The following is a 27,448-nucleotide window of genomic DNA, read 5'->3' on the forward strand; positions in this document are numbered from 1 at the left end:
GCTCAGCTTCAGGGAGCTCAGGTAGAGTCCAGGCTGAAAAGGGGAAAAGCGTAGCTCCCAAGGTACTGAAAGCTCTAGGCAGAAAGGGGGAATTCTGCAGATGGTGCTCAAAAAGTGGCATTTCAGGCTCCATGTACTGGGGAGTCATGGGAACAGGGCAATCCCTAGTGACTAGGAAGGTAAGACCAAACACTAAGGAGACATTCTGTCCCATATCCTGAAGCTACAACAGTGGAGGATCTACCCGTGACAGTGTCTCCCCAAGTACAGGGGAGAACAAAAGGAGCCAGCCAGGAAAGCAAGGATCTGTGGCAGTCACGTGATCTGGCTGGCTACCTTTACTATGGGACATCGGCCCTTTAAGAGCCAGGTGCGGGTCAAGCCCAGAGAACAGTTTCAGTTTTGACAATAGTCACCAGTAAGTGCCTTTCTGGAAGTTTCTAGAAGGGTACACACTAGCTTGCAGGCTGTGCCCGAAACTGGATCACCTGAAGAGAAGGAAGTAGCTAAAAGTAAGTGTGCTGCCTGGGATCCTGGGATAGGATGCTCTGTGGGATCTTAGCTCGGATGGTCCACCGCTCTCCCAGGTATCAGCCTCACAGAGAGGGCGAGGGGGACAGGGCAGACTGTGTGACTGTATGTCACAGGGAGTACAGGGGCATAGCCCAGTGGTCCAAGAAAAGGCAGGTATGGACATGGGCATGCCTCAGACTTTTCTGTAAAATATCCTAGGTGAGGAGAAAAGAACATCTGTTGCCAACATTCCCTTCACCATTAGATCCAAATTCCCTTATCTTCCTACAGTTACTAACTTACACAGCACCTGATCTTTCTGAGCCTCGGTCTTAATCTGTAAAGTGAGGATTTAAAAATAACAGTTGTCACGGCTGGACAGAGTGGGTTCAAATGAGAAAATATGTGTGAAGGGTAGCAGTATAGTAATGATTTGGGGGCATCTTAATTTAGTTCAATTACTCAAGAATTAATCAAGCAGATCTGAGTGCAGATCATACAACAAAACACGTAGCACGTAGCCTCGGCTACCTTCTGAAGGAGGCCCCATTCAATTCTTTTCTTTTTCTGGGTTTCTCTGAGACTCTCAAATCATTTCTAATTGCAATCCAGGCTTGCCTCCACATATCTGTGGCACTAAAAACAAGTATGCATTATGGTGTCTCTCTGCTCTGCTTTAAACGGAGAACAATGTCTTTGCAGAGTAATAGAATAAGTGGAGAGCAGAGCTACCTTCTAGGTACAGGCAGCAGCCCTGTGACTGATGAACCCCCTAACACAGCACCCAAGCAACCACGTTTCAGCCCTCGCAGCCTTATCCATCCTGACAATATTCCTAAGCCAATACTGAAGGACAGTGCCGGCCTAGCTTCATCCTCTGCACCAGTTTCATGTGTGTAACTGTCACTATACTTGGGGGAAACCAGACACATTATTAACCCTCTCCCCTGCTGCTAAGGGATTTAGAGCTTTCTTGACTATAAAGAGAGATGTGCCAGTTTTGGGGACTTGGGGAGAAGGCATCTATCTGGTAACTGGAAGTAGAGGCTCAGCTCTGAGCCATATATGGGACTTTCCATTCAGGCTTCTGCCTGCCCTGGATGTGGTATGATAGCACAAAGAACTGGACCAGGAGTCAGGAGAACACCTAGCTCTGTGACTACCACCTGCTTCTTAGCAGTGCTCTAGAGCTGGGAGGTTCAGGCACAAGAAGCCCGGTCACTTCAGCTTTCGTTCAGTAAATCCACTTGCCCTGGGACTTCATGGCTTCATCTCAGTCCTACCCGCAAACACCAAGGAGCTGGGAAAGGTAGACACCATAGTTTCATCTTACAGCTGAGGCAACTAAATTTTCATGAGTTATTGTGAATGATGTAAAGTCACCCAGGAGTTCTAAACAATATCTTGATACATCCTTTCTGATATGGTTTTAAAGATGCTTTGATATCACCTATCAAAACAAACCCCTTAACTTAAAAAATACATGCAGCTGGAACACACCTACAGTCCTAATACTAATGGGGCTAAGTAGGGAGGTTGACACTAGGGTCCCAGAGTCTCTGGCATTGTCACAGCATAGCAGGATTATGAGTTAGAGGTCAGCTACACAGAGAGACTCTGTTTCTAAATTAATTAATTAGTTAATTAATAACAGGTTGAGTATGACTGAATCTGTAATTCTAAAATCTGAACTGCCAATACCACACAAGCAGAAAATTCCACACTAGACATCAAATACTGAGCATCAATCTAAAACATAGTCACATTAAAAATATACAAAACTTCCTTCAGGATATATTTAGACTTGGGCACTATTGCCAAGATATCTTATCACATATCTAAAAATAGCCCAAAAATTAAAATGGAGACCACTTCTGATCCTAAGCATTTTAGACAAGGGACACTCATCCTACATAATGTACGCACTGGGTTCAGTGGAAAACATGACTCTGGGTACACCAAAGCTAGTCACTGAGTCGAGGGCATTGGCACAGCATAACAGGAGTGACAGAGCTTTGGCATGGATGCACCCAGACTCAGGAAACAAAGGTAACACTCCCCATCCATGCCCAGTGTTAAATAAACAACAGCCAAGGTTTTCAGGAAGAAAGATCTCCTGGCACCAACTCCAGGTCCAGGGATGCCTCATGAGAATTACCTTTCCTGTGAAAGGTGGGGAGGAGAGAACAAGTTTACTCTCTTCTCTAAATCTGGCCTGCCTGCTCCTGCCTCTTCCCACTGGATCCTCTAGCAGCCAGAGCCCCTGCAGTGCATCAGAATCTCTGTGCTCTTATGCTCTCTTGTAATATTTATTTTTATTATTTTAGCATGTATGTGGAGTGTGTGTGATGTATATATGTATGTGCATGTGTGTGGTATATACATGTGTGTGCTATATACATGTGTGTGGTATGTACATGTGTATTGTGGTATGCACATGTGTGTGCATGTGCGTGGTGTATACATGTGCGTGGTATATACATGTGTGTGCATGCTGTTCAAGTAAAGAGCCTGTGCCTATCATGTGGGGGCAGAAGATCTACACTGTGTGTGTATGTTCTCTGTTGTTCTCACTTGGGCACTTACCTTGGACAAAAGTCTTACCTGTTTGTGCTTCCAACCCTGCTTCCTGGGGTAGCTATGAGGATTAAAAAGTTAACATCAGAAAAGATCTCATGCCGGGCGTGGTGGCTCACGCCTTTAATCCCAGCACTCGGGAGGCAGAGGCAGGCGAATTTCTGAGTTCGAGGCCAGCCTGGTCTACAAAGTGAGTTCCAGGACAGCCCGGGCTATACAGAGAAACCCTGTCTCGAAAAAAAAAAAAGAAAAAGAAAAGATCTCATGTGTTCTTCTAACTCAGGTCACAATGCTCAATGCTCATCTCCAGAGTCACAGGGCTCGGTCTAAATATAAATTGCTCCCTCTGAGTCTTGATGGATGTCCAGCTAACAGTCTGCTAGTCCCCCTTTACTCTTTGACCAAAAGAAAGAGAAAACCTCATTGATTTTAGAGGGGGAGTGTGGGTGAGTTAGCACTCTTAATCCCATCTCTCTGTTAGGATTTTGTTATTTGATTTGTAGAACAACCCTCTATGGTGCAGCGTCATATCCAGTGTGCAGATGGGGACCTGTAGGCTTGGTTTCAAAGCCCACACAGCCCCCAGGTGACAGAGTTGAAAGCTAAGTGCTATCTTTTCCTCTGTTTTCCTATTGCAAAGCATTCTCCTTCCAAGTTAGAAGAGTCAGGAGCTCTTATATACATTTTATAGAGAAAGTATTGTGTCAGTATACTCTACCCGAGTGTTGGACATATTCCTTATACTCATGATAGAATGGAAGGCCAGACCCACCCAGTTCTCGTCCATTCCTAACCCACTTCTTTATGTGACAATGTCCAAGCTCATGCTACTCTGTGCTCAGCTCCTGGTCTGTGAGAGATGAAAGTGACAGTCTCACATGGACTTTGGCAATGCTCCTCCTGGAATAGGGGAAGGGACTATTCAGTTCCTGCCAAGGAAGAAATGAAGAGAAGTCAGTGCAGCCAAGCCAACCCCGCCCTATTCTTCTCAGCTCCAGAGTGTCTGACTCCTTTAAGTTCATACCCATGGCTTGTTAGAAACTGTTACACTTGGCTTCTGATCATGTTCTATTTCCCCTCGGCAGCCCTGGAGCTTTGAGAACTCTATCTTATCTTCTCCTGGGATGTGAAGACTCTAGGTTGTTTCGGGGATACAATAATAGATAGCTTACTGGCCAAGCTAGTAGGGTTCAGGTGTCCCTTCCTCTGAAGAGGAACATCAGAGATTAGATTAGCCAAGGTTTGTGCAAAAACCTGAAAAGCAGTCACTTTAACCAAAGGGGAGCCAGCTATATTGGGTTTATAAGGAAGGAGATAAACTCTACTCTCTGTTGTGGTCCAGACTTCTACTCCAATCTACACGCTTGAGGGCATAGGTTATAAATACACTGGGAAACTAACTGAGTAGAACACAGACAACCTGAAACATCTCAGCCTCATCGGTGAAAATACAGCTCAACTTGGGTTTCAGTGCAAGGATACTGGTGAAATCATCCACTCAAGAAAGTTACAGTTCACCACCCTTGATTAAGCCAAATAAGAGTCTAATGAGCTGGACAAGAGTAGGCCTTGCCCGAGAAAAGACTCTCGGTGTCCAGACAATAGATAGAGGGTAAGGTTTTCAAAGTCAAAAGGCTACAATCAGTCACACCATACCTGGTGTAGGCTGTGGGTCTTTACGATATAACCCTTGGTCTTACAAAACATCACATACACAAGCTCATCCCTCCAGGGCAGTGGTTCTCAACCTTCCTAATGCTTCAACCTCATGCTCAACCCCTCAACCATAAAATTATTTTCATTGCTACTTTATAACTTTATTTCTGTTATGAATCGTAAATGTAAATATCTGATATGCAAGATATCTGATATGTGACCCCTGTGAAAGGGTGGTTTGATTCCCAAAGAGGTCACAACCCACAAGTTAGGAACTACTGCTCTAGAGGAACCAAACTGTTTCTACATAGCAGAACCCTCTCTCGGCATGGGAACAGGGCCCTTTTGGTGCTGCAAAACACTTCATCAAGGGAGAGAGAAGCCATTTGTTTACAGGAAAATGTGGCTCCCAAGTGGAGGTTAAGAGACAGGACAACCTTATCTTTCTTAAGCTATTTCACTAGCCTACTCCTAACCTCATAGAATTGATCTCCGGGCTCATGCAAGAAGTGATAATAGACTCAAGGTCCAGTTCTGATTCTGATATAGGTCTTGGGGTCAAGAATCCCTGGCTTTTAGATCTCCCATCTGCACCAATAATATAATAGCATTTATCCCCCCGGATCTGTGGCAATACATTAAATCACAGAAGAGAGGATCCTAGCAAAACATTCGGGGTGGGGTTGGGGCACGTAAGTGCTTTACTCTTTCTTTCCCTTCTTAAATTCATCTCCAGTCGCCCTGTCCTTGGGGCCTCCCTGAGCTCTTGGATCGCCTGGGCTTTGGGAAGAGTTTGACGGAGGTGAAAATGACTTACGCACTGCAGTACTTTTAGCTGATACCAGAGGACCTGCTCCAAAGTTTAGATATAATTTTAGCAAAAAAAAAAAAAAAAAAAAAAAAAGAGTTCACATTTTTTTTTAAATGTCTCCTGCCCACAATGGGCCCTGAGAGTAGATTCTTGTCTTTCCTGCCGAGGTGACCTTTTCCAAGGTTTTTCCTTCTGAATATGTACACTCGATGCTCTCACACCTGACTTCGAGCTACACACAACGTTAGAGGTGTACGTGTATCTCCCTACTTCCAAGCTGACCAACCTAGCCATCTAAATGTGTCACAAAATGATTACAAGGCCAGGCTAGAAGTCAGGTCCCTACTCTGGAAAGCCTGGTACCTGGTTCTCTGTTAAAAAAAAAAAAAAAAAAAAAGGAAAATCCGTTTACCTACCCAGAGGAGGGTAGCACCATGAGCTGGGCATATGTAAAGAACAGGCCCTGCCTCATGACTTTTAGAGCTTGCTTTTCTAGTCAAGGACAAGACTGAGAAGAAGAGAGAGCCACCACTAGTGTGGGTTCTTAAAAGCTGAAAATATTTGGCCTTCCCACCTGTGACTGCCACCAAGACCAGCACAAGGGGCAGGTCCTTGGGATTTGGTGCCACCCATCCCAACTGTTATGGAACAGGTTGGCCTCACAGTTGCTCTTACCTGGAAGTTTCTTGCCACTCAGATGACTCCAAGCACCTGATTACATCCAAATTAAAGTCAGATTGGCCAAGGCTTTAGGAGTTTATTATTGACTTAGTAGAGTGCATGGGCCATTAACCCCGGTAAAAAAGCCTTTACTTGCCATCTGACACCCATGTCTGTTCTCAACTCTGCCCTCACTCTTCCAAAGAACTAGAGGAACAGAAAACCTTTATCTCTACAAGGAAATAAAAGGGTTTCTTGCAGGGAAATTCCCTTAAGGAAAGAAATAACTAAGATAAACAACTCTATTGCCCTTGGCTCAACTAGTAAAGGAAGTCTCTGGGAACCAGCAGTCAGGGACAAGCTAGGAAGAGATAATACCCAGGTTGCCTCCTGCTTACAATTTCCTTATCTTTATGAGCTTTCATTATTGTCTATTATCACTGTTTTTCTCTTTTAAAAGCCCCATCAAACCATTCCAAAGTTTAAAGTCAGGCAAAGTCCTCAAAGTCTGTTGGAAATTGGGGAGTCCCCTCTTCTTTCTTCTCTCTTCCGCCAGGCCCTGGAGTCTAGGCTATAATTTGGGTCCTTGAGATAGCACAAGCTCGAATGGACCTAAGCCTCAGTCCTTTCTAACTCTGGACTGTGTACAAAGTCCACATGGGTTACTTGCATTCGCCATCTTTTTCTGACAGAACTCACCAGGCAGGAAAGATGATAGCATCTACATTTTGTCTCTGACCCCATAATGGAATCATTAGAAACCTTGGGCATTAACTCATAATCTCAAGCTCTTACTTTTCTTGCTATTGTGGCTGTCTGTCTGTCTTATTTCAAGGGTACGTGTAAAACCCAAATAAATAATTTCTGGTCTAGAGGAAACTCTAATTCCCCAAACTCCAAATATCCAGAAATAGGCTCAACCTGAGCTATAGGAGGACTTGTGGTGGTTGGACAAAAGTCAGCATTCCTCAGGAACTTGTAAAGCTGGTTCCACATCTACCGAAAGGAGCCATTTCCCTTACTTTTGACAGGAGGAGCATATGTCTACCTGTGGTATCTATGAACATATCAAAGCTCACACTGGCTTTCAGGCTCCTTCAGCATCAAAAGGACCTGTTACAGGCTTCCTTTTCCCAGCTACTCTTTATCCTTATAACCCTGCTATTCATGCTATGTTTTTATTTCTCTCTTTTTCTCTCTATCTCTCTTTGTCTGTCTCTCTGTGTCTCTTTCTCTACCTTTGTCTGTCTCTCTGTCTGTCTCACTGTCCCTGTCTCTCTCTCCCTCTCCTCGCCATACAACAAAAAAACCTAACCTTCCTCTTAACCATTCCATGGAATGATCATGTTGTCCATTTATAAAAATAGTAAGCTGGGCGTGGTGGCGCACGCCTTTAATCCCAGCACTCGGGAGGCAGAGGCAGGCGGATTTCTGAGTTCGAGGCCAGCCTGGTCTACAAAGTGAGTGCCAGGACAGCCAGGGCTACACAGAGAAACCCTGTCTCGAAAAAAAAAAACCAAAAAAAAAAAAAAATAGTATCAAGCATGGTGTCTGACAAACAGTAGGCATTCTGGCATCCAGTGTAAGCATACTATCAGAATCCTACAGCAGAGGAGAGGCTGGGAGAATGCACAAGCCAGACAAGCCAGGGCTCACATTTCCCCCAGATCTACTTTGCCCATTCCTGCTGTTAACCCTTTGGTGACATTCACAAACCTTTGCATCCTTTTACAAACACCAGAACTGTTTAACTGTTTCTCCCTGTATCAGTTTGCTCATCACCCCCCCAAAAAACATGTCAGTCTCCAATACCTTCATGGATGCAGGGAGGGGAACCAACACAGAAAGACAGGGCATCGTTACAGTGTACCCAGAACCTAGTCCTGCATGACAACAAAGAACACCATCCGTATCCCTAGCCCAAAGGAATTTGCAGCTTAGGTAAAAAGACAAAGTTACTTGCAACTATTGAAGAGCCATTAAGAACACGTATTGGTTAAGAGGAAGGTTTTTATTGTAGACAATCAAGAGAAAGAGAGAGAAGAGGAGAGGAGAACTGGGAGTCCTTAGCACTGAAGAAGAACCATTCATGCATCCTTCCTTAATTCAACAGTTTCTGGATACGGAAAGAAAATAGATGTTCCAGAGGAACTTCATCTACTTTGGTTATTGTCTTTCAGCATTCTCCTACAAGAAGCCAACCTGATTGGCACAGCCCCCTTGGAAGCCACAAGCAATGAGGCTCTACTTGTTCACGCTCTTGGTAACTGTCTTCTCAGGTAGGTCTGATGGTCCCAACTCTCCAGCTCAAACTGTTGCTCCTAGACTCCTTGTTTCTAGGATCCAACTTCATGGAGACACTCACATCAGAGTTACCCCCAACAACATCTCTTACAAGATGTATCCCTACAAGACACAGTCACACAGGGGCAAAGCTGAAAAGACATGTAACCACTGGCAATCAGAGACGGAGATGAAAATTCCTAATTTTAAGACCAGGAGTCTGGTAAAGGGTCCTCTCTAGAGATTTTAAAACACACACACACACACAAAACAAACAAACAAACAACCTTGACCTCAAACCAAATGTCTCTTCTGAATTGTGTCATCTGGGGGAAATTAACTAAATTAACTAGTTTTCCTGGCCTTAGTGTTCCAGTATAAGGAAGGAAGTCATCTACATAGGGAAATTATAAAGCAAATGCAAAATAATCTACAAAAGTCATGCTAAGCTACCACCAGTTTGTCACCAATCAGTGACAAGTGACAATAATCCTTTTTGTCTTTAAAAAGATTATTGTTTGTGAGTTACTATTGTGGAATTTGAGACCACAAGAAAAGACCACACACTCAATTCAGATTATAATTAGCTATGTTTATTTATTTATTTATTTTCTAGCAGGGCAACCATCTCTAAGCCAAATCAGAAATGTGCCGCACCACCAGGGATGGGAGAAAGGTTTTTAAAGGCAAACACCATGATCACTCCACTTGTGTGAAATGTACAGCTATGTCAAGAATTGTCCTTCTCCCTCATCTATGGGAAGATCTGCTTCACTCTCCACTCCCACGGCTACACAAGAAACCTGTCCCTCTGCCTACAGCGATAAACAAGTTTACAGAAATCATAACAAGCTGTTAATCATTTCACAAAAGTTACACAGTTTAGGGGAGGGGACAAGGGGTTGGATCTTTTAGGAATTTAGGTCAGAAGCCAATGGCCACTCAAATGGGTGCCTGTTACAAAATTGGAATTTCGCCATTAGCTGCCACATTCCCCATTCCTGTTAACGTACCAGTTGATACTGAACCTGTAGGACTCACATTTTAACAGATGATTTATTTTCATTTTTCCTTTTTAATGTGTGTTAGCAACCAATTTAAAATTCAAAGGCTGATCATAACACCAAGGAATAGTAAATGAATGGGTTCAGCAAAGGCAGTTGAAGTAAGCCATTTGGACCAAGAGAAACCAGATTGTTACCAATTAGAGGCCTGGCACACTCCCTTACTCTTGTATCCAAGTGTTCCTGGACCATGCTTAATGTTTCTAGAATAACTCCCGAGTCATTGGCACAAAAAGATTTCTCACCTAAGGCAGAGCAAAGGCTCCCTCCTTAGGGAATAGCAAATCTCATCCCCAACCGTTCTATAAAACCATCTCTGCTAGGGAATCTATTGTGTTTTTTTTTCTAGTTGTCCTATAGAATATTTGAGGTGTTGTATGCCTTGGTCTACTCTATTATTTAGAATATTGAAGTTATGGTCCTGAATAATTAAAGCTGTCATTCTGAAGGCAGACAGGTCTGTGGTCCTTGTGGTCATGAGGAGGGGTTTAACTATAGCTTCTTCTAACGAGGCCCTGGTCCTCAAAGTGGGAGTGTTCTTTATATTCAGGCTATTGTTTTCTGCTCTCCTCTACAGTATACTCGTCTACTTGGAGAAAGATATAGGTTAGAATATCATGATTTCCTTTCCATGGCCAAAATGCTAGCCATCCAGCAGTTGGGTTACACCTCCAATGAGGTCAAATGTGCAGGCTCACTATGTTCTCTAAAGGAGCCAGAAAGTACATTCTAATTTATTCAGACTTAGTTCTGTATGTGTGAGGACTGCAGGACTGGCCATAAAGTGAAGCTGAGTAACTATAAGTTGAAGCTATTAAACAAGTACCCATTCCTTGGAGATCTCCTAGTGCGAGCTTACTTTCCTCTGGTTCACAATTTAAATTCTCAGATCAGGAAGCAATTGGGGTTACAGAGAGATTGACACCTATTCCCACTTAAAAAGGAGGCCTAGACTAGATACTCCTCAAAGGGGTCACATAGATCAAATCTAAACAAAGGCTGGGAAGGCATTTTGGAGAACATGTATTATTTTTCTAGTAGCTGACTGTGGATAAAAGATGCATGGTCCCTGTGACAACCCCCAGTTCAAAACCTTAACATTTTCAGTGGGTCAACCATAAAAGATATCTGTCAAGATTCCCAACATTAGTGTCAGTCTGAGTCTTGTGGATGAAATGCACCATTAGGGGCAGCTGGCGATTTTTTTTACTCTCCGTTTTTCTCCTTTCTTTTGGCTGGTTGTGTCCACCTTTAGATGAGAGTGGCCAATCTAAGCCTCAACCCCGCTACCTGCTACCTCAATGGCTGTGGGTGTTGTCAGGATCACTGGATATGGCCCCTTTGTGGAAGGTTCAAGGTTCTACTGGGCAGGCAAAGGACCCACACCAAGTCCCTGATATGGAACCTGGACTTGGGGGCCAGTGGTGGAGGGTGATAGATCGCTCTGGATATCTCAGGTCATCTGTTGCAATGTTGTGGGAAAGTTTTCTTGAACTCTTTCATGTAGGTGAACATAGAAAGTACCTGCCCCAAATTCTTTTAATTTGGTTGATCTCATGTGTGTACTCACTCTGATAATGTTGAGAGAGGAAGGGAAGACCCCAAAAGCTTCTGGTAGAATGGGGACCCCATATAGAACATCTATCAGTCCTCTGTCTTAGTGAACCCCTAATGTCTGGACCAATTTTATTCATCACGGATGTATGCATATGGAGGGCCTTATGTTTGAGGTGGCCTCACTTGCTCTGTGGCTATTCTTCTCACTTTGGCATCAGCAGATCTGTTGTTTCTGGTTTCTACCTGTGTCTCATCAATGGATAATAGCAAGCTTCTTTGACAGCCAAAAACCTGCTATGGGAGCAGAGATCTCCTTGTTTTTTATTTTTTTTGGCAGGTCGACAGACCCCACTCCTGGTACAAAGCACCATAGGTATGTGCAGTGGCATAGGTATGTGGCCTATGCTACCGATGTTGACAGTGCCTAGGTTAAGTCTATCAGTTTTGACTTTGGGGCTGATGTCCCTTGAAGCAGAGGTTGCACCCAGATCACCTCTGTGTCACTAAAGCCCCTCCTTCATACCAGAACCCATCCTGTACTTAACTGCTTCCATGGGTGAATAAGGTTGCACCTGCCTTCCCCAGGGCTTGTTTCAAAGGTCCCATGGTCCATATTGCATGTAATTGATGACCTAAAAACAGTAATAGATTGGCTGTTCTTCAGGGTCAAGCAGGAGCAAAGCTGGGTTTAACCCTGCAGATGAGAATCTGATCCTTGGTGCATCTAAAAAAAAAAAAAGAGCTTGATGATGGGTGAGATGCTCAGAGGCTCCTCCAAGGAGAACCTCAGTGGAGTGGGAAATTGTGACAACCAACTCCTTCCTGTTCCATGGTGAGTTTATCAACTGTTTCCTTTAACAGCAGCCTTTAACAATAGTGTTGTGGCAGCAATGGCCTGGATGCAAGTTAGTCATCCTGCTACAATGGGATCTAGACACTTAGATGACTAGGGCACAAGCCTTTTTCATGTTGTTCATCCATGAACAACTGGAAGGGTTTATCAGTGTCAGGTAGCCCAAGTACTGGGCTCACATCAAGGTTTCCTTGATCTTTTGGAATGCCTCCTTTTCTTTGCCCTCCTAACTCAGGAGTGTCATTTTCTCCCAGTCTCTTGTATAATGGTTTTGCTATTTCCACAAAGCTGAGCACCCACAGTGTGCAGTATCCAATTGTACCCAAGAATTCTCTCACCTGCCTTTTATCCTGTGGCTCAGGGATATCCAGAATAGGATGGATCAGGCTTGAGGACAGGGTCCTCTTGTTGCTGCCTTCAATACAGTTCCCCAGATAACTTAACTTATTAGAGCACACTTGGGCCTTTTTAGCAGACACAGAGTAGCCCAGCTTCTGAAGGCTTTCAAGTGGTTCCTCTGTGGCTTTTTTTGCACTCCTTCAGGGTACATGTAGTGATAAGATCATCCACATACCACAAGAGGGCGACATTCAAGTACTCTTAGAATTACTCAAGCAGATCCGCACTAAGAACAGGCGTTTAAGAAAGATGGCCTAGTCGGCCATCAATGGAAAGAGAGGCCCATTACTTGCAAACTTTATATGCCCCAATATAGGGGAATGCCAGGGCCAAAAGAATGGGAATGGGTGGGTAGGGAAGTGGGGGGCGCTATGGGGGACTTTTGGGATAGCATTGGAAATGTAATTGAGGAAAATATGTAATAAAAATATTAAAAATCAAAAAAAAAAAGAACTCTCCTACTCTGATGAAGTTCTCAGTGTGGATTAATTGGCCACTGAACCTTGACTCAGGGTCTCTCCACTCAAAAGCAAATATTGGTTAGCTCACAGGCACCAGAGGCAGAGAGAAAAAGGCATCCCTCAAGTCTAAGATGATGTGTATAGTTTCTCCTTGATTTAATAGGCTGAGCAAAGCATTAGAATTGGGTACTGTCTGAGGATAGTCTCCACTTTCTTACCTACTTCCCTTAAGATCTGAACAGGATGATATTCTTTTGTGCCTGCCTTAATAACAAGGAACAGAGGCATGTTCCAATGGGAGTGGCAGGGAACCAAAATATTTGCATCTCTAAGGCAGTTGACATGCTTCCTAATGCCTGCCTTAGCTTCTCTTAAAATAGGGCACTGCTTTACCCTCATAGGGGAGGCTGAGCTTGAGAGCTCAACAACAACTGGAGGCCAGAGTGAGGCCAGTCCAGGGGAGTTGATTTCTGCCCACACTCTAGGGAACATTAACATTGTTAAGAAGGGGTCACGCATTCCAGTTCCTCATTACTGTTTCCTGTCATTTTATATTCTTCTGATAAGGAGCAAGTCACCAAGGTCATTGGGCATGGACTCCTTAGGTCCAGAAATGGCTTACTTCTCATTGAACATGATGGTGGCACCAAGTTTTCTCAACAAGTCTCTACCAATCAGGGTGCTCAGAGCAGTACCTTGTCCACGGTCCACTCCTTAGGTGATGGTCTAAGCATAGGTTCCAGTCCCTGTGGTCCCTTGGATGGTGGTTCTTTTCCTTAGTAAGAGGATCCAGGAGTTGAATTAGCACTGAGTAGGCTGCACCCATAGAACCAGAATTCTATCCCCTACTTTTCCTGTGACCACGGGCTCCTGGGGGCTCATTGGCATAGGGCCCCGGCCCTGTCAATCTGATCCTGTCATTCTGAGCATTTGCCCCCTCTTTCCTGCCTGAAATTAGGGCATTCATTTTTTCCAATGTCATTCATCTTTTTAATACATGTATTGGGCCCTCTCCAATCTGGATCAAAGATGCTTTGGTCATCTAGGGTAGGCCACCTTTTAGTTTTTATCAGGCACTTCTCTGAACATAGCCACCACAATTCTGACCAGTCTTCTGCCTTCTCTTCTGGATCTCTACAGTTAAAAGTCTCTTAGTGATCTCTAACTATGACCTATTCATTCCCTCAAGATGTTCTCATTTCTGTAACTTCTTGTGAATATCTGGACCCAACAAGTGACAAAGGCAATATTCTGCTGGCTCCCTGGGGGCATCTAGATCTATGGAAGTAAACCTCTAGAGAGCCTCCTGGAGGTGTTCCAGGAGCCCAGCAAGAGTCCTGATTTCCCTTAATACCTTTGATACAGGGGCCAGTACAGAGAGTTCATGTATTTTGTTTAGGATTCTACTCAGCCCTTGGCTTACTGACTTGGTAACTGAAACAGAAGAACCTTGTTTAAGGGCACAACATTTCAGCCATGGAGAAGCCTTAACAAAGGGTGAACCAACAATATAAAGAAACTGGTCTGGCTGGCTAGGGTTCCCTGTGACCATGTGCCAGACTCTCTTGGAAATTTAGGGGTTGAAGGACCCTGCATCTGGCCATCTCACATAAAAAGTGAGCCATTCTAGTTCACAGAGAGTGTGTAGCTTTCTAGAAGACATCCTGACTCCATAGTCTGTCTCATGGAACTACTGGAAGTGTTGCAGCACACAGCTCATTGGAGACTTGTTTGCTTCCTATTTTTGTAACAAAACTAATAAGCACACCAGAAAACACAAATCCATCAAATACAAACAATAGAAAAAGATAAAACATTCACATGGTCAAACAAGTCAGATATACGAAAGATGGCCTAGTCGGCCATCAATGGAAAGAGAGGCCCATTGGACTTGCAAACTTTATATGCCCCAATATAGGGGAATGCCAGGGCCAAAAGAATGGGAATGGGTGGGTAGGGAAGTGGGGGGCGCTATGGGGGACTTTTGGGATAGCATTGGAAATGTAATTGAGGAAAATATGTAATAAAAATATTAAAAATAAAAAAAAAACAAGTCAGATATACATTGAATACCTTCACTTACATGACAAAAAACAAAACAAAACAAAACAAAACATAAAATAGCCAGGAATGCAGGAGGACATCTTCTCTATCCCTAGAGATTGGGTGTACAATCACATTCAATCTCCTCCATGTCTCCCCAGATGTCAGGACTTCCCAGAACAACTCACTGATCAGAATTGTCTTGAACACACATTAGCCAACAATCCTTGCTTCCACTTTGTTTCAATTTGTGCAGTGGTCACAGTCTGGGGAACACAGGGCCTCTAAGTTCACAAAAGAACTTGCCTCCCCCCCCCCCCCCCGCATCAGAGCTGTTTGCCTCTGGGCCTCCAAGTTGTGCTACTTGCCCGTGTTTAGGGCCTATCCACGACTAGTGACTCCTTGATTTGTGGCAGCCACAGGCTTAGGTGCCCTGAGTCTCCAAAATCTGCTTCAGACTTGCCCTGTTTGGGTCTATCCTAGATCCCTGGCTCTGTGTCTAGGGTCTCTCAGGATCTCTCGGGGGCCTCCAAAAATCTTGTGGAGTTTATGACCACTAAGAAAAGACCATGGACTCAATTACAGATTACGAGTAGGCAAATTTATTATTTCTGCTAGCAGGGCAGCTAGCCTCCTCGAGCAGATGGAGGAAAGGATTTTAAAGGTGAACACAATAATTACTCCACTTCTGCAGAATTTATAGCTACATGAGAAATGGCCCTTTCTCCTGCCAGCAGTGATAAGTGTGTTTACAGAAGCCAGAGCAAACTGTTAATCATTTCAGAACAGTTGTACAATTTAGGGGAGGAGGTTAGAGCTTTTCGAACTCAGGTCAGAGGCCAACGGCTACTAAAGTAGATGCCTGGTGCAAAATGGAATTTATTTACTTATCAAGTTACAATTAAAATTGAACCCAATTATGATTAGGCAACTATGTTGTGTGGCTGCAGTATCATGAAAATAAGTAGGGAATACACATAAATTAGAAATTTTCATTCCTCCGTATGAGCTATGTGGATCCTATCAGCCCTCTCAACCTCTATCAGATTTTAGAACTCTTGTCTTTTGTCTCCACAGGGGTCTCCACAAAAAGCCCCATATTTGGTCCCCAGGAGGTGAGTAGTATAGAAGGCGACACTGTTTCCATCACGTGCTACTACCCAGACACCTCTGTCAACCGGCACACCCGGAAATACTGGTGCCGACAGGGAGCCAGCGGCATGTGCACAACGCTCATCTCTTCAAATGGCTACCTCTCCAAGGAGTATTCAGGCAGAGCCAACCTCATCAACTTCCCAGAGAACAGCACATTTGTGATTAACATTGAGCAGCTCACCCAAGATGACACTGGGAGCTACAAGTGTGGTCTGGGTACCAGTAACCGAGGCCTGTCCTTCAATGTCAGCCTGGAGGTCAGCCAAGGTAAGATTTCAGGCATCCCGGGCTGCTGGGGAAAGCAAATGAAATCGGTTCAGGTACAGTGAGAGAGTTTTCTGGGGGAAGATACCTCCTACAGAAGGGTTTCTTGACATGAAGTCTAAAGTCTCCTTCCTCCTGAGGCAAAGACTTTCCATAATAGAACATCAAGGCATCTAAGGCGTATCTTGGGGGAATGGGTGAGACTTACCATGTCGTCCTGGTCTCTAACAAGCACCTTAGGTTTAAATTGGTGCCAGGAGAACATTTTTGTTATATTTGATAGAGTTGAGACATGATATCTGTCAAGTCCAAAAGAAACCCCTTTTCCTCAAATCCTGGATGACAGAACAAAGCAGGATTTCCTCAGATATCTTTGAAGCCAGTTCCCCAAAGGGGCCATTTCCTTTACCACTAACAGAAGGGACAAATGGCTACCTGTGGTGCCTATTAGTATACCAAAGCAAATTATGGCCTATACTACCTATTATACATTTCAAAGCCCATGCTGGCATTCTGGCCCTATCCTACCCTAAACTTCTCCAGCTCACGGGGCAGGGCGTCACTCTCCCCAGCTACTCCTTTCTCCCCCAGCTATTCCTCTCTCCCCAGCTACTCCTTTCTCCCTCCCCCCCAGATACTCCTTTCTCTATACACCATGCTATTTCAGCTATGCTCCCTTCTTTTGGTCTATACTTTCTTTGCCCCACTACACACACACACACACACACACACACACACACATTCTACTCTGCTCCCCCCTCTCTCCTAGTCTGCTAGCCAGATTCATTCTACTACTTTCTGTCCCTGCTCTGGACTCTTCCAGATGGCCATGGCTGTTCTCTCCCCCTCATGTCTACAATTAAAACCTTCCACTTCATCAACTTTCGAGCAGTCATGTCATCAGGTTATAGACCATCTATAGCAATTAACAAGGAAGAAAGTACACCAAGAGATTTTTTGGACCACAAAAGGCTTCTCCATAAATGGATTTTACTAAAATCCATTTGTTCATTAGAACAATGAGCATAAATTTGATTTTTTTTTTTACTAAAGTCTAGGCCCCTGAAGTAGTTAGTTTCTAGACAACTCCACTGTAAATGAAAGAAGAGAGGAAGAAAAAAGGCTTTCTGATAAGAGTGCACAACTGATGGGAGTCCTAGTTGTCCAGAAGTTAAAAGAAAAAACTCAGGAGAGTAAATATTCAGGGCTCTGAAGGATATGCATTGCTCTTTGGGATGTGTATGCCATCAGCTGTACACTAAATAGGGAGGTTGTTTCTGTGCTCCACGGATTCCTAAGAGCTGAGGAGTATTCACCAACTGTGAATACCTAGATACTGCCCCATTGAGATACCTAGAAGAATACTACAGATACTGGAAATATAGCAGGCTCTGATTCTATTAGCAGGCTCTGCTTCACAAGGCAACTAAAAATATTTGGACTATTGTTTTTAGACAATTCCCATTCAATTCTGTTTGCTTCTACACATGTTAATTTGGCACCTACTAAATATAAATGATGTTTGAGTCACAGCAGAGAGAACAGATGTAAAGATAATGTCTCCACTCTCAGATCCATAGAGGTAGAGCTTAGACTGTGCATAATGACTAATGAAGATGTTTAGGAGGACACAGAGAAGGGAGAAATTAACGCCAGTTTACAGAAACCATTCCTGAGAAGTCAGGATGGGCTCTGGCAGAGGGAGGAGATGGATGGCTGATTGCTGACCTCACTCACAAAAGTCACAGCCAAGACCTCAACAAAAGACAGGGTAACAAGAGAGCACATGGCTTCATTCAACTAAGTTTGTTTCCTAAATTAATTAATTAATTTTATATGTATGAATTTTTTGTCTGCATATATTTTTTGTGTATTATGTGAGTTCCTGGTGCCCTCGGGGGCCAGAAGAGGTGTCAGATCCCATGGCACAGGAGTTGTAGATAGTTGTGAGTTATCGTATGGGTGCTAGGAATTGAGTCCTGATCCTCTTTGGAAGAGTATCCAGTGCTGTAAACTGTTGATCTGTCTCTCCAGAGCCCCACTTATTGAAGTTTTACATTCATAGGAACCTTCACACACAAGATATGATTTGATCTTGGGTTTCGTGAAGCAGGAATGGCCAGACAGATATGAGATAGGATAAAATACATGTGAACTGATGGGAGGAGTGTAAATGGAAAACCCAGAAAGGCCCATCTGCTCAGACTCTTCCTGGATCCTCTGCTGTTGTACTTCTTGTTAGGGTGTGAGGCAGGTTCTTTCTGGGAAGCTCTTACAAAAAAGAATGGGGAGATTAAAGTAATATTTTTATGGTTTGTGGGTGGCTTCAGGATAAAGGGGTCATGGTTTCTATGGTCTGCCTTTGGGAAGAAGAATTCTGGGTTCTATGGCTTGCTTTTGGGAAGAATGGAGTAAAAAACAAGGGCAGGAGAAAATCAAAGTAAAACCTTTGCTTTGGAGGTCTTTTCTATGGTGTACCATTGTATAAGTTCCTATAGAAAAATTCTGACAGTGTTCCTCTAGGGAGGAAGGCATTCTAAGTCACTAGACTACCCTGAACCTTCGCTGGGTATAACTAACAGTGCAATGTTACAAAACAAAAATTGTAATTTACCCCTGTCCTTCATTCCACAGTTCCTGAGTTGCCGAGTGACACTCACGTCTACACAAAGGAAATAGGCAGAAATGTGACCATCGAATGCCCTTTCAAAAGGGAGAACGCTCCTAGTAAGAAATCCCTGTGTAAGAAGACAAACCAGACCTGCGAACTTGTCATTGACTCTACTGAAAAGGTGAACCCCAGCTATATAGGCAGAGCAGAACTTTTTATGAAAGGGACCGACCTAACTGTATTCTATGTCAACATTCGTCACCTAATGCACAATGATGCTGGGCTGTACGTCTGCCAAGCTGGAGAAGGTTCTAGTTCTGATAAGAAGAATGTTGACCTCCAGGTGCTAGAGCCTGAGCCAGAGCTGCTTTATAAAGACCTGAGGTCCTCAGTGACTTTTGAATGTGACCTGGGCCGTGAGGTGGCAAACGAGGCCAAATATCTGTGCCGGATGAATAAGGAAACCTGTGATGTGATCATTAACACCCTGGGGAAGAGGGATCCAGCCTTTGAGGGCAGGATCCTGATAACCCCCAAGGATGACAATGGCCGCTTCAGTGTGTTGATCACAGGTCTGAGGAAGGAGGATGCAGGGCACTACCAGTGTGGAGCCCACAGTTCTGGTTTGCCTCAAGAAGGCTGGCCCATCCAGACTTGGCAACTCTTTGTCAATGAAGGTAAGAACCTCCAAAAGAGAAGTGCGGGGGGGGGGGGGGGGCATGGGATGGCAGGTGAGACGGTAGCTTAGCCCTCTGATGTATTCCTTGATGTTCACATCCATCAGTAGTATCTACTTGCTGGAAAGTCTTGAACCAAGTACAACGTGGGATGCAGTTTAGGCGAGCCAGAAAATGTAGCCTCTGTCTGCCTTAGGCTAATTCCCAATTATTCTTCTGTGTTATCAAGGATCTATTGATGGCTATCCCTGGCTAACAAGAATAAGGAAAGTAGAGCCCCTTGGGGGGAGGGGGCCTGACTAGTAGATGGGGTTCAGTACCAATGATAGGCCCATGTCCCCTTTCCCACCCCAACCAACTCCAGAGCAAGTTGTACCCCATTTCCCTCACACTCAGATAGAAGAACATTGGCTGGCACACCATGTCCTTGAAAGTTTCCAGGAAAGGCAGTACACCAGCATCCAAAGACTCCACTCCCACAGCTCTTAGGGTTATTTGTTACACAGCACAATCTGGTTCAACAGTTTGACCTCCACGAGCCATCGGCAAGATGGGATTCAACTCCTGCTCTTTCTCACCCTAGAGCACAGTGCACAGAGTCCTCCTTATAAGAAGCAGGAAGCCAGTATTTGAAGTTCAAAGTACCTGTTCTTATGACTTTTCTTTGAGAGGACTATGTTCCTGACACCGGTTTTCTATTCCCAACTCTGGTCTTCACCACATCCCTGACATTTTCAGTCACCATGGGTTCTCTCTGGATGTCTGCATTAACTGCTGTACTCTCGAAGATGACGCTTGGGTCTTTGATTTCTAAAATCGTACCACATAGTTCTAGTTTACATTTTAAAGTAGAACCATTCCAAATATATTTTCTTAATTGAGGTACAATACTTTGAACTGTTATTTAGACTAAGGAATATATTAAATGCTTATTTATGGGGAGATATGATAAGAAACCAAAGAAAGGAGTGAGACCAAAATTATCTCTTAAATGCCTTCCATTCCCTGCTGAGAATGAGGTAGGAAGAGAGGAATGAGAAACCTACTCTGCAGTCATTGAAGTCTGGCCTCCAGACTCTGGTTATAGACTCAGACATAAATAAAATATTCTTGCATTTTCTCAGGAGGGGTTGGTGATTTGCCTAAACTTTTCTTTCCATAGTGGATGTCGTGAGAGAAAAGTTGCTTGGGGCACACAAGACTATTTGGGTTATTCAGTCCTTTCAACCCATCCCCGTCTGTACTTCCAGAGTCCACCATTCCCAATCATCGCTCTGTTGTGAGGGGAGTCACAGGAGGCTCTGTGGCCATCGTCTGTCCCTATAACCCCAAGGAAAGCAGCAGCCTCAAGTATTGGTGTCGCTGGGAAGGGGACGGAAATGGACACTGCCCCGTGCTTGTGGGGACCCAGGCCCAGGTGCAAGAAGAGTATGAAGGCCGACTGGCACTGTTTGATCAGCCAGGCGATGGTACTTACACTGTCATCCTCAACCAGCTCACCACCGAGGATGCTGGCTTCTATTGGTGTCTTACCGATGGTGACTCTCGCTGGAGAACCACAATAGAACTCCAGGTTGCCGAAGGTGAGAGCAGGTGGAGGGAGGAGGTTGAAGACCATCCCAATAGTAGCAGTCGCATTCCCTAAACATCTTCTCTGCTAGGCTATCTCCATCCATGCAGGTGTAGGAAGGACCTTCTTGTTCAGAGGTCACATTTCCATACCTGCGACCAGAACCCCAAGTTCTTTTAATCATCACTTGCCACACTTCCTGGTATTAGAAGGATTAGCCTCCTTTACAGAAGATCGATATCCCCTGAAGTGGAATATGAACATGGCTCTTTGTACTAAGTCTAGAAAAAAAAGAAAAAAACAATAAATAAGTAGAGTAATGGAGACAAGCAGCAGCCAGTAAGCAAGTCACTCTACATCAGACTCTGGACTGATATGGTGGTCATCAGTAGTCGTCCTGCTAGTATAGCCTTCTGCTTCTTATGTATTCAGAATAGTGTATTACAATGCTAGCGTAAGGGGAAACATGCACCATACACTAACGCCACCACTCTCCTTCCCCTATAGCATCTCCAAGTCTTAATTTCTGTGTCCATGTCTTCCTGCTACTCCCCCCCCCCCCCGCAGCTACAAGGGAGCCAAACCTTAAGGTGATGCCACAGAACACGACAGCAGTGCTAGGAGAGACCTTCACAGTTTCCTGCCACTATCCGTGCAAATTCTACTCCCAGGAGAAATACTGGTGCAAGTGGAGCAACAAGGGCTGCCACATCCTGCCAAGCCATGACGAAGGTGCCCGCCAGTCTTCTATGAGCTGCAACCAGAGCAGCCAGCTCGTCTCCATGACCCTGAACCCGGTCAGTAAGGAAGATGAAGGCTGGTACTGGTGTGGGGTAAAGCAAGGCCAGACCTATGGAGAAACTACCGCCATCTATGTAGCAGTTGAAGAGAGGACCAGAGGTGAGTTCCAAGGGCAGTCAGTGCCAGCCCCTATGGTACCTCATGGCGAGGCTTATGAAAGGCCCCTGCCTAGAACCTGTTCCATCAGGGTGATCCTCAGATTTTCCTATAAGAGGGAGGGAATAGGAGAGCAAATAGTAATGGCTTTTCTATTTAATCTCAGTATTCAGATAAGTCTCATAGGTGCCTCTCAAACCAGACTGAAGCTCCCTCTCCATCCAGCAACCCTACATAGCAATCTCATCAGAGTCACACTCATATCAGTACACTTCCTCATCCTGCATATGCACAAGATCACTCACGAAGGATGGCCAGGTAGCTGCATCTTAATCATGAGCACTGTGGCACAGGGCTGAGCGTGTAGCTCGGATTCAAGCATGTGCTTTGCAAACACGATGCCCCAAGTCCAATTCCTGACACCAAAAGAATAAAGAGGAAAGAAAACAATTAACACAAACTTGTCTAGTAAGTTTGCATTCCCAGACTCTGTTTAAAATGTCACATAAGATATCTTATATGGTGAGGGCCTTTGAGACCCTGGAAATCTCAGGAAGTCCGAGTATAGAGAGACTGACTGAATAGAAGCCAACGCTAAGCTGCTGCCTAGAGGCAGCTCTGTCTCACTCTGCTGTGAAAACCTCCCTGTCAACCTGTTGTCACAGGTGGATCTGTTACATAGATCCTTGATGCCGGAAATGAACCTGATGACTATAGGGTAGAGGTAAGAGTAGAAATAGCATCTGGAGATCAGAGAGGGTTTTCACTTCCAAGTCTAGTGCTAGTCCAGAGCCCACCTCTGTAGCTTTAAGATCTCACCCCGTGGTTTTCCTGTAACCCACAGGCATAAGAACACAGAGAAAAAAAAAAAAACATAACCAGCTTTGTTCTGCTCTGCTCCAGGGTCATCCCATGTCAACCCAACAGATGCAAATGCACGTGCCAAAGTCGCTCCGGAAGAAGAGGTAGTGGACTCCTCCATCAGTGAAAAAGAGAACAAAGCCATTCCAAACCCCGGGCCTTTTGCCAACGAAAGAGAGATACAGAATGTGGGAGACCAAGCTCAGGAGAACAGAGCATCTGGGGATGCTGGCAGGTGAGCAGATTCCCCACCACAGAGAACACTCCAGAGGCTAGGCTCCAAGTCTGGATCACTAGAACCAAGCAGCAGAGTGTGTGAGAGAGCAGACGGTCAGTACTCACAGCCTTCAAGGACGCTTGTCAGCAGAGAAGAGGCACAGTCCTTCTCTGGAACAGTCCAGTTCATTATCTCAAGCCCAGAATATAGAGAAAGCCAGGTTCTTGGCTTGCTGGTTCAGAGCGGGGGTGGGGAGGTGGCCCTTAGCAGATTTGAGAACTACATCAAAAATATAGATGGGGGGAGGGGGCTGCTGGGTAGCTCCTAATCTCGCTCTCAATAGTGGGCTGACTTAATCCCTCTTGCAGTGCTGATGGACAAAGCGGAAGCTCCAGCTCCAAAGTGCTGTTCTCCACCCTGGTGCCCCTGGGTCTGGTGCTGGCAGTGGGTGCTATAGCTGTGTGGGTGGCCAGAGTCCGACATCGAAAGAATGTAGGTGAGTACCCAGGACACTCCCCACCCTGCCTCCAGCTCAGCTAATCAGCTATGTGACTCTGGTATGGCCCATTCTATTCCTCCACTTCCCAATGGCTCAAGATGGGGCACTCACAACGCCTTCTCAGGGCTGATTTAAGCTAGAATGGAGTTCTGTGAACTGAGTCACACATTTGCAAAGGCCCCAGAGTCTTGACTACCAAGAAAGGGAGCCAGACTATTTTCATTGTAATATGGAAATGAGCATCAAAAGGTAGCACTCCTTGGTATCCCATGGGCTGAGGCATGTGGCAGGTCCTCTCAGAGAGAGTAACACACCCTGCTTTCCTAACCCATGGCCCAACCCTCACAAGACTCTTCTGCCAAACAGACCGCATGTCAATCAGCAGCTACAGGACAGACATTAGCATGGCAGACTTCAAGAACTCCAGGGATTTGGGAGGCAATGACAACATGGGGGCCTCTCCAGACACACAGCAAACAGTCATCGAAGGAAAAGATGGTATGTATCTCTAGAATGCCCAGGTTTTGGAAGAACAGAAGTGGATCTGCCCCATCCGGGAAGGAAGAAAGACGGGTAAGGGCTAAGGATACACTCTCTCTCTCTCTCCATGCAGAAATTGTGACTACCACTGAGTGCACCGCTGAGCCAGAAGAATCCAAGAAAGCAAAAAGGGTAAGAGAGAAAGATTTCCCACTACATGACAGGGAGTTCAGACTGCAGTTGGACATCAGGACAAAGTCACCCCCACATGGAGTCTGACTCCCAGCCCCCAAACAGGGAAGGAAGATGCTATAAATCCAGTATCCAAGAGGACTTTCTGAGGAGGAGACGGGCTCTTTGGGTGTGGGAGCTGACTGATGTAACTGGAGCTTAAGAAGGAGCAGAACTCAGTTGTAAGCTGTGAACGTGCAGAAGATGTGGAGAGTCACACGTTAGCAGTGAGGACAGAGTGGGTGGTGTTCCTGAGCTCTGGGGCCCTAGGGCCTTTCCAAGGTCACACACCTTCCTTTGAGAGCTTCCTCAGGATATCCTTTCTCCTGAGGCTGAAAGGCATTCACTGATGGTGGCCTTCTTGGTCATCACTAGAAGTCCTTGCCCACCCCAACCACTATGATGAAATCCCAGAAGAGGCAACTCCTACCATTGGGTTGCAAACTGCCCTCCTATCTTGCCTTCCTAAGGTTCCTTATGATGTCCTTTTGCTTCTGATCCTGGAGCACTGACACTAGTTACTATATTGGCTCCTCCTGGTAACATCAAAGATCATGCATTTAGCAGAATTATCATGTGCAAGTTAGTCCTAGAGATGAGTCCCTGCCATCAGGACAGGACTAAAATGATACCTCTCTAGTGTAGTGGAAGGAGAAAACACCTTGGCTGGCAACAACCTAGGCCACCTTGCCTGTGGACTACGAGAGCATGGCTTCTGGGGACAGGCCCCACCAACAGAGAGTGTTCCATCCCACTTTGCATAAGGGGGTAGTGAGACAGAGGGAGATATTTTTAGAGGCTACAACTTTCCATTTCTCAAAATTTATCTCTTCCTGCTGAGCCTGGGGACTGGCTCAGAGTGAGGTCTCAGAAGTGTGTTTTACTCCAGCAGAGATGGTAAACTCAGAAGATCAGGTGTAGGTCACCTGCCATCTACTAACGCCTCTTCTGTTGCTCCCTAGTCATCCAAGGAAGAAGCTGACATGGCCTACTCGGCATTCCTGCTTCAGTCCAGCACCATAGCTGCACAGGTCCACGATGGTCCCCAGGAAGCCTAGGCAGTGCTGACCACCCACCCTTGCCTGTAACAATCAACTTGAGAATCACACTGATCCCCTCACAGCCCACACTCACCCATCACCTCGGCTCTTCCCTCCTGTCCTCAGAGCTGTGCTGGTTCCTTCCTCAGCCATGGAAGCCTGGCCTAGTTATACCTGTTTAGGAGAGAGTGTGAGGCGTTCTTTTCTCTATGAAGAGAGTGAGGTGGAAATGAGGAGGAGGTGAACCTGAGAGACATCTCTGAGGGAAGAGGGTTCAGAATAAGGGCTCGTTTCAGGAGAAAAAGCCATTTGAATCTTCTTTATACCCATATGATAGGATGTAAGCGTAACTTTCCTCTCCTCCATCTCTCCTTTCCTATCCTCTTGATTCAAACAACACATCTGAGAACTCACTAGGCTTCAGTGCCTACTAAATGCTGAGAGCCAGGCCACAGCCTTTCTATAAATATTACTGGAAGAGATGCAATCTCCACCCAGATTCTGTCTTTTCATTAAGAGAAGACATCATTACCAGGAATACCTCCTGCCTCTGTGCCTCATAGGCATACACAAACCATAAGGGCATCATGATTCTCAGATGAGAAGAGATTTTTCTCAAGAGTACCCAGTGAGATAGATTAGCGTCAAACCAGATGTGGCAACTCCTGGCTCTTGGCCTAGGATCTGTCTTCAAGACCTCTGCTCTTATTAGAGGGAGAACTTTAGCATGGGGGAAAGTAAGAGAAAATGAGTTAAAAGAGCATGGTGGTGTGCTCCTGCAATCCCAATATTAAGAGGTAAAAATAGGATCAGAAGTTCAAGGTAATCCTTGGCTACCTAGGGAGTTTAAGGCCAGCCTGGGATACATTGAGACTTGGATTCAAAGAAGCAGGAGGAGGGAGCAGGAAGAGGAGGAGTAGAAAGAGGAGAAGAAGGAGAAGGAAAAAAAGAAGAGGAGGAGGAGGAGGAAGGAGGAGAGGAAGAAGAAGAAGAAGAAGAAGAAGAAGAAGAAGAAGAAGAAGAAGAAGAAGAAGAAGAAGAAGAAGAAGAAGAAGAGACAAAAAGACAAATGGATCTTTCCTGCACCTTTCCCCTTCCTGTCACTCATGTGGACCTCAGATAAGGGAACAGATACTCTCAACCTCTTGTATTTGGAGAGTTTTGAGCAGACAGGAAGAAGATGGAGCCTGGGAGCAGCTGTTTTTCCAATAGTCAAATTAAGACTGTTTCTCTCTGAGCTCTGTAATTCAACCAGCACCTATAGACTGAAACCAACAAATCAGAAATGTCCATTAATAATTAAAGTCTATGATTGCACCAAGGAGGCTCAGAGTGCATTTGTCCTCCATACCTTAGCTCCTACTTTAGACACCCCAAAATATGTGTTCAAATAGACTCAGCCACCATGAAAGCTAAGCTGAGAGATCTTGAGCATTATGCCCTGGGGACAAATACTAACCAATTTGTTCTTCCTTGAGCTCAATCCTCTTGGACCACCAACTGCAGTACTTTGTCTTAATTTCCTAGCCCTAGCCTAGATCGGTGTCTTAGAATCCCACCCAGGAAAAAAAAGAATGTTTGGTTCCTTTTGTTTGTAATGAGAATACAGATCTATCCAGTAATGTCAGAAAGTCATCCCAGAAGAGGTATAATTAATTGTAAGCTGTGACACTTGCTTTTGCAGCAATATCCTCATCCATCCCCAGCCCATCCCCATCCCCATTCCCAGCCCATCCCCCATCCCCCAGCCCCAGCCCCAGCCCAGCCCCAGCCCCATCTCCATCCTGCTTGCAGTGGCTCTGTGTACAACAGAAGTTAAGTTTCAATGTCTGCATTCATGTCAGTAACCAGAGGCCCGATCCTGGGCTCATCACATGGCCCACCCCAATCCCTGCACTCAGAGGCCAAGAAATGTCACTAAAGCCACAGGTAATGTCCTATTATTCCTAACTTGTATTCTCAATAAGCAATACCAAGTGCACTACATAAAGTTGGTCTGCTCCCGAGGAAGTTCCTTACAAGAAGGAAGCTGGCTCACAGGTGGACCTGAATGTTGTTAGGATGCCATC

The 27,448-nt window shown here is 45.1% G+C and overlaps 1 protein-coding gene across 1 annotated transcript; it reads left to right on the plus strand.

The window, feature by feature from the left end:
• Nucleotides 1–241: 241 nt before the first annotated feature.
• On the plus strand, nt 242–26,700 carry Pigr (polymeric immunoglobulin receptor). The gene is made up of 11 exons (XM_021163773.3): nt 242–512; nt 8,398–8,496; nt 15,955–16,299; nt 18,931–19,584; nt 20,835–21,167; nt 21,722–22,054; nt 22,955–23,147; nt 23,498–23,625; nt 23,995–24,126; nt 24,242–24,300; nt 25,302–26,700. The coding sequence occupies exons 2-11, from the start codon at nt 8,454–8,456 to the stop codon at nt 25,395–25,397; spliced, it is 2,316 nt and encodes a 771-aa protein (XP_021019432.1). The 5' UTR covers nt 242–512; nt 8,398–8,453; the 3' UTR covers nt 25,398–26,700.
• The last annotated feature ends 748 nt before the right edge of the window (nt 26,701–27,448 follow it).

Source organism: Mus caroli, unplaced genomic scaffold (genome assembly GCF_978045245.1).
Source record: "Mus caroli unplaced genomic scaffold, Mus_caroli_1 scaffold_1, whole genome shotgun sequence".
In the NCBI taxonomy this organism is placed as follows: Eukaryota; Metazoa; Chordata; class Mammalia; order Rodentia; family Muridae; genus Mus; species Mus caroli.

Excerpts from the sequence above, each read along its gene's own strand:
- Pigr (XM_021163773.3), top strand. The coding sequence starts at position 8,454 with ATGAGGCTCTACTTGTTCACGCTCTTGGTAACTGTCTTCTCAG. Across the intron at positions 22,055-22,954 it reads AGTTGAAGAGAGGACCAGAG|GGTCATCCCATGTCAACCCA; the intron begins GTGAGTTCCAAG and ends GCTCTGCTCCAG. Across the intron at positions 23,626-23,994 it reads CCGACATCGAAAGAATGTAG|ACCGCATGTCAATCAGCAGC; the intron begins GTGAGTACCCAG and ends TCTGCCAAACAG.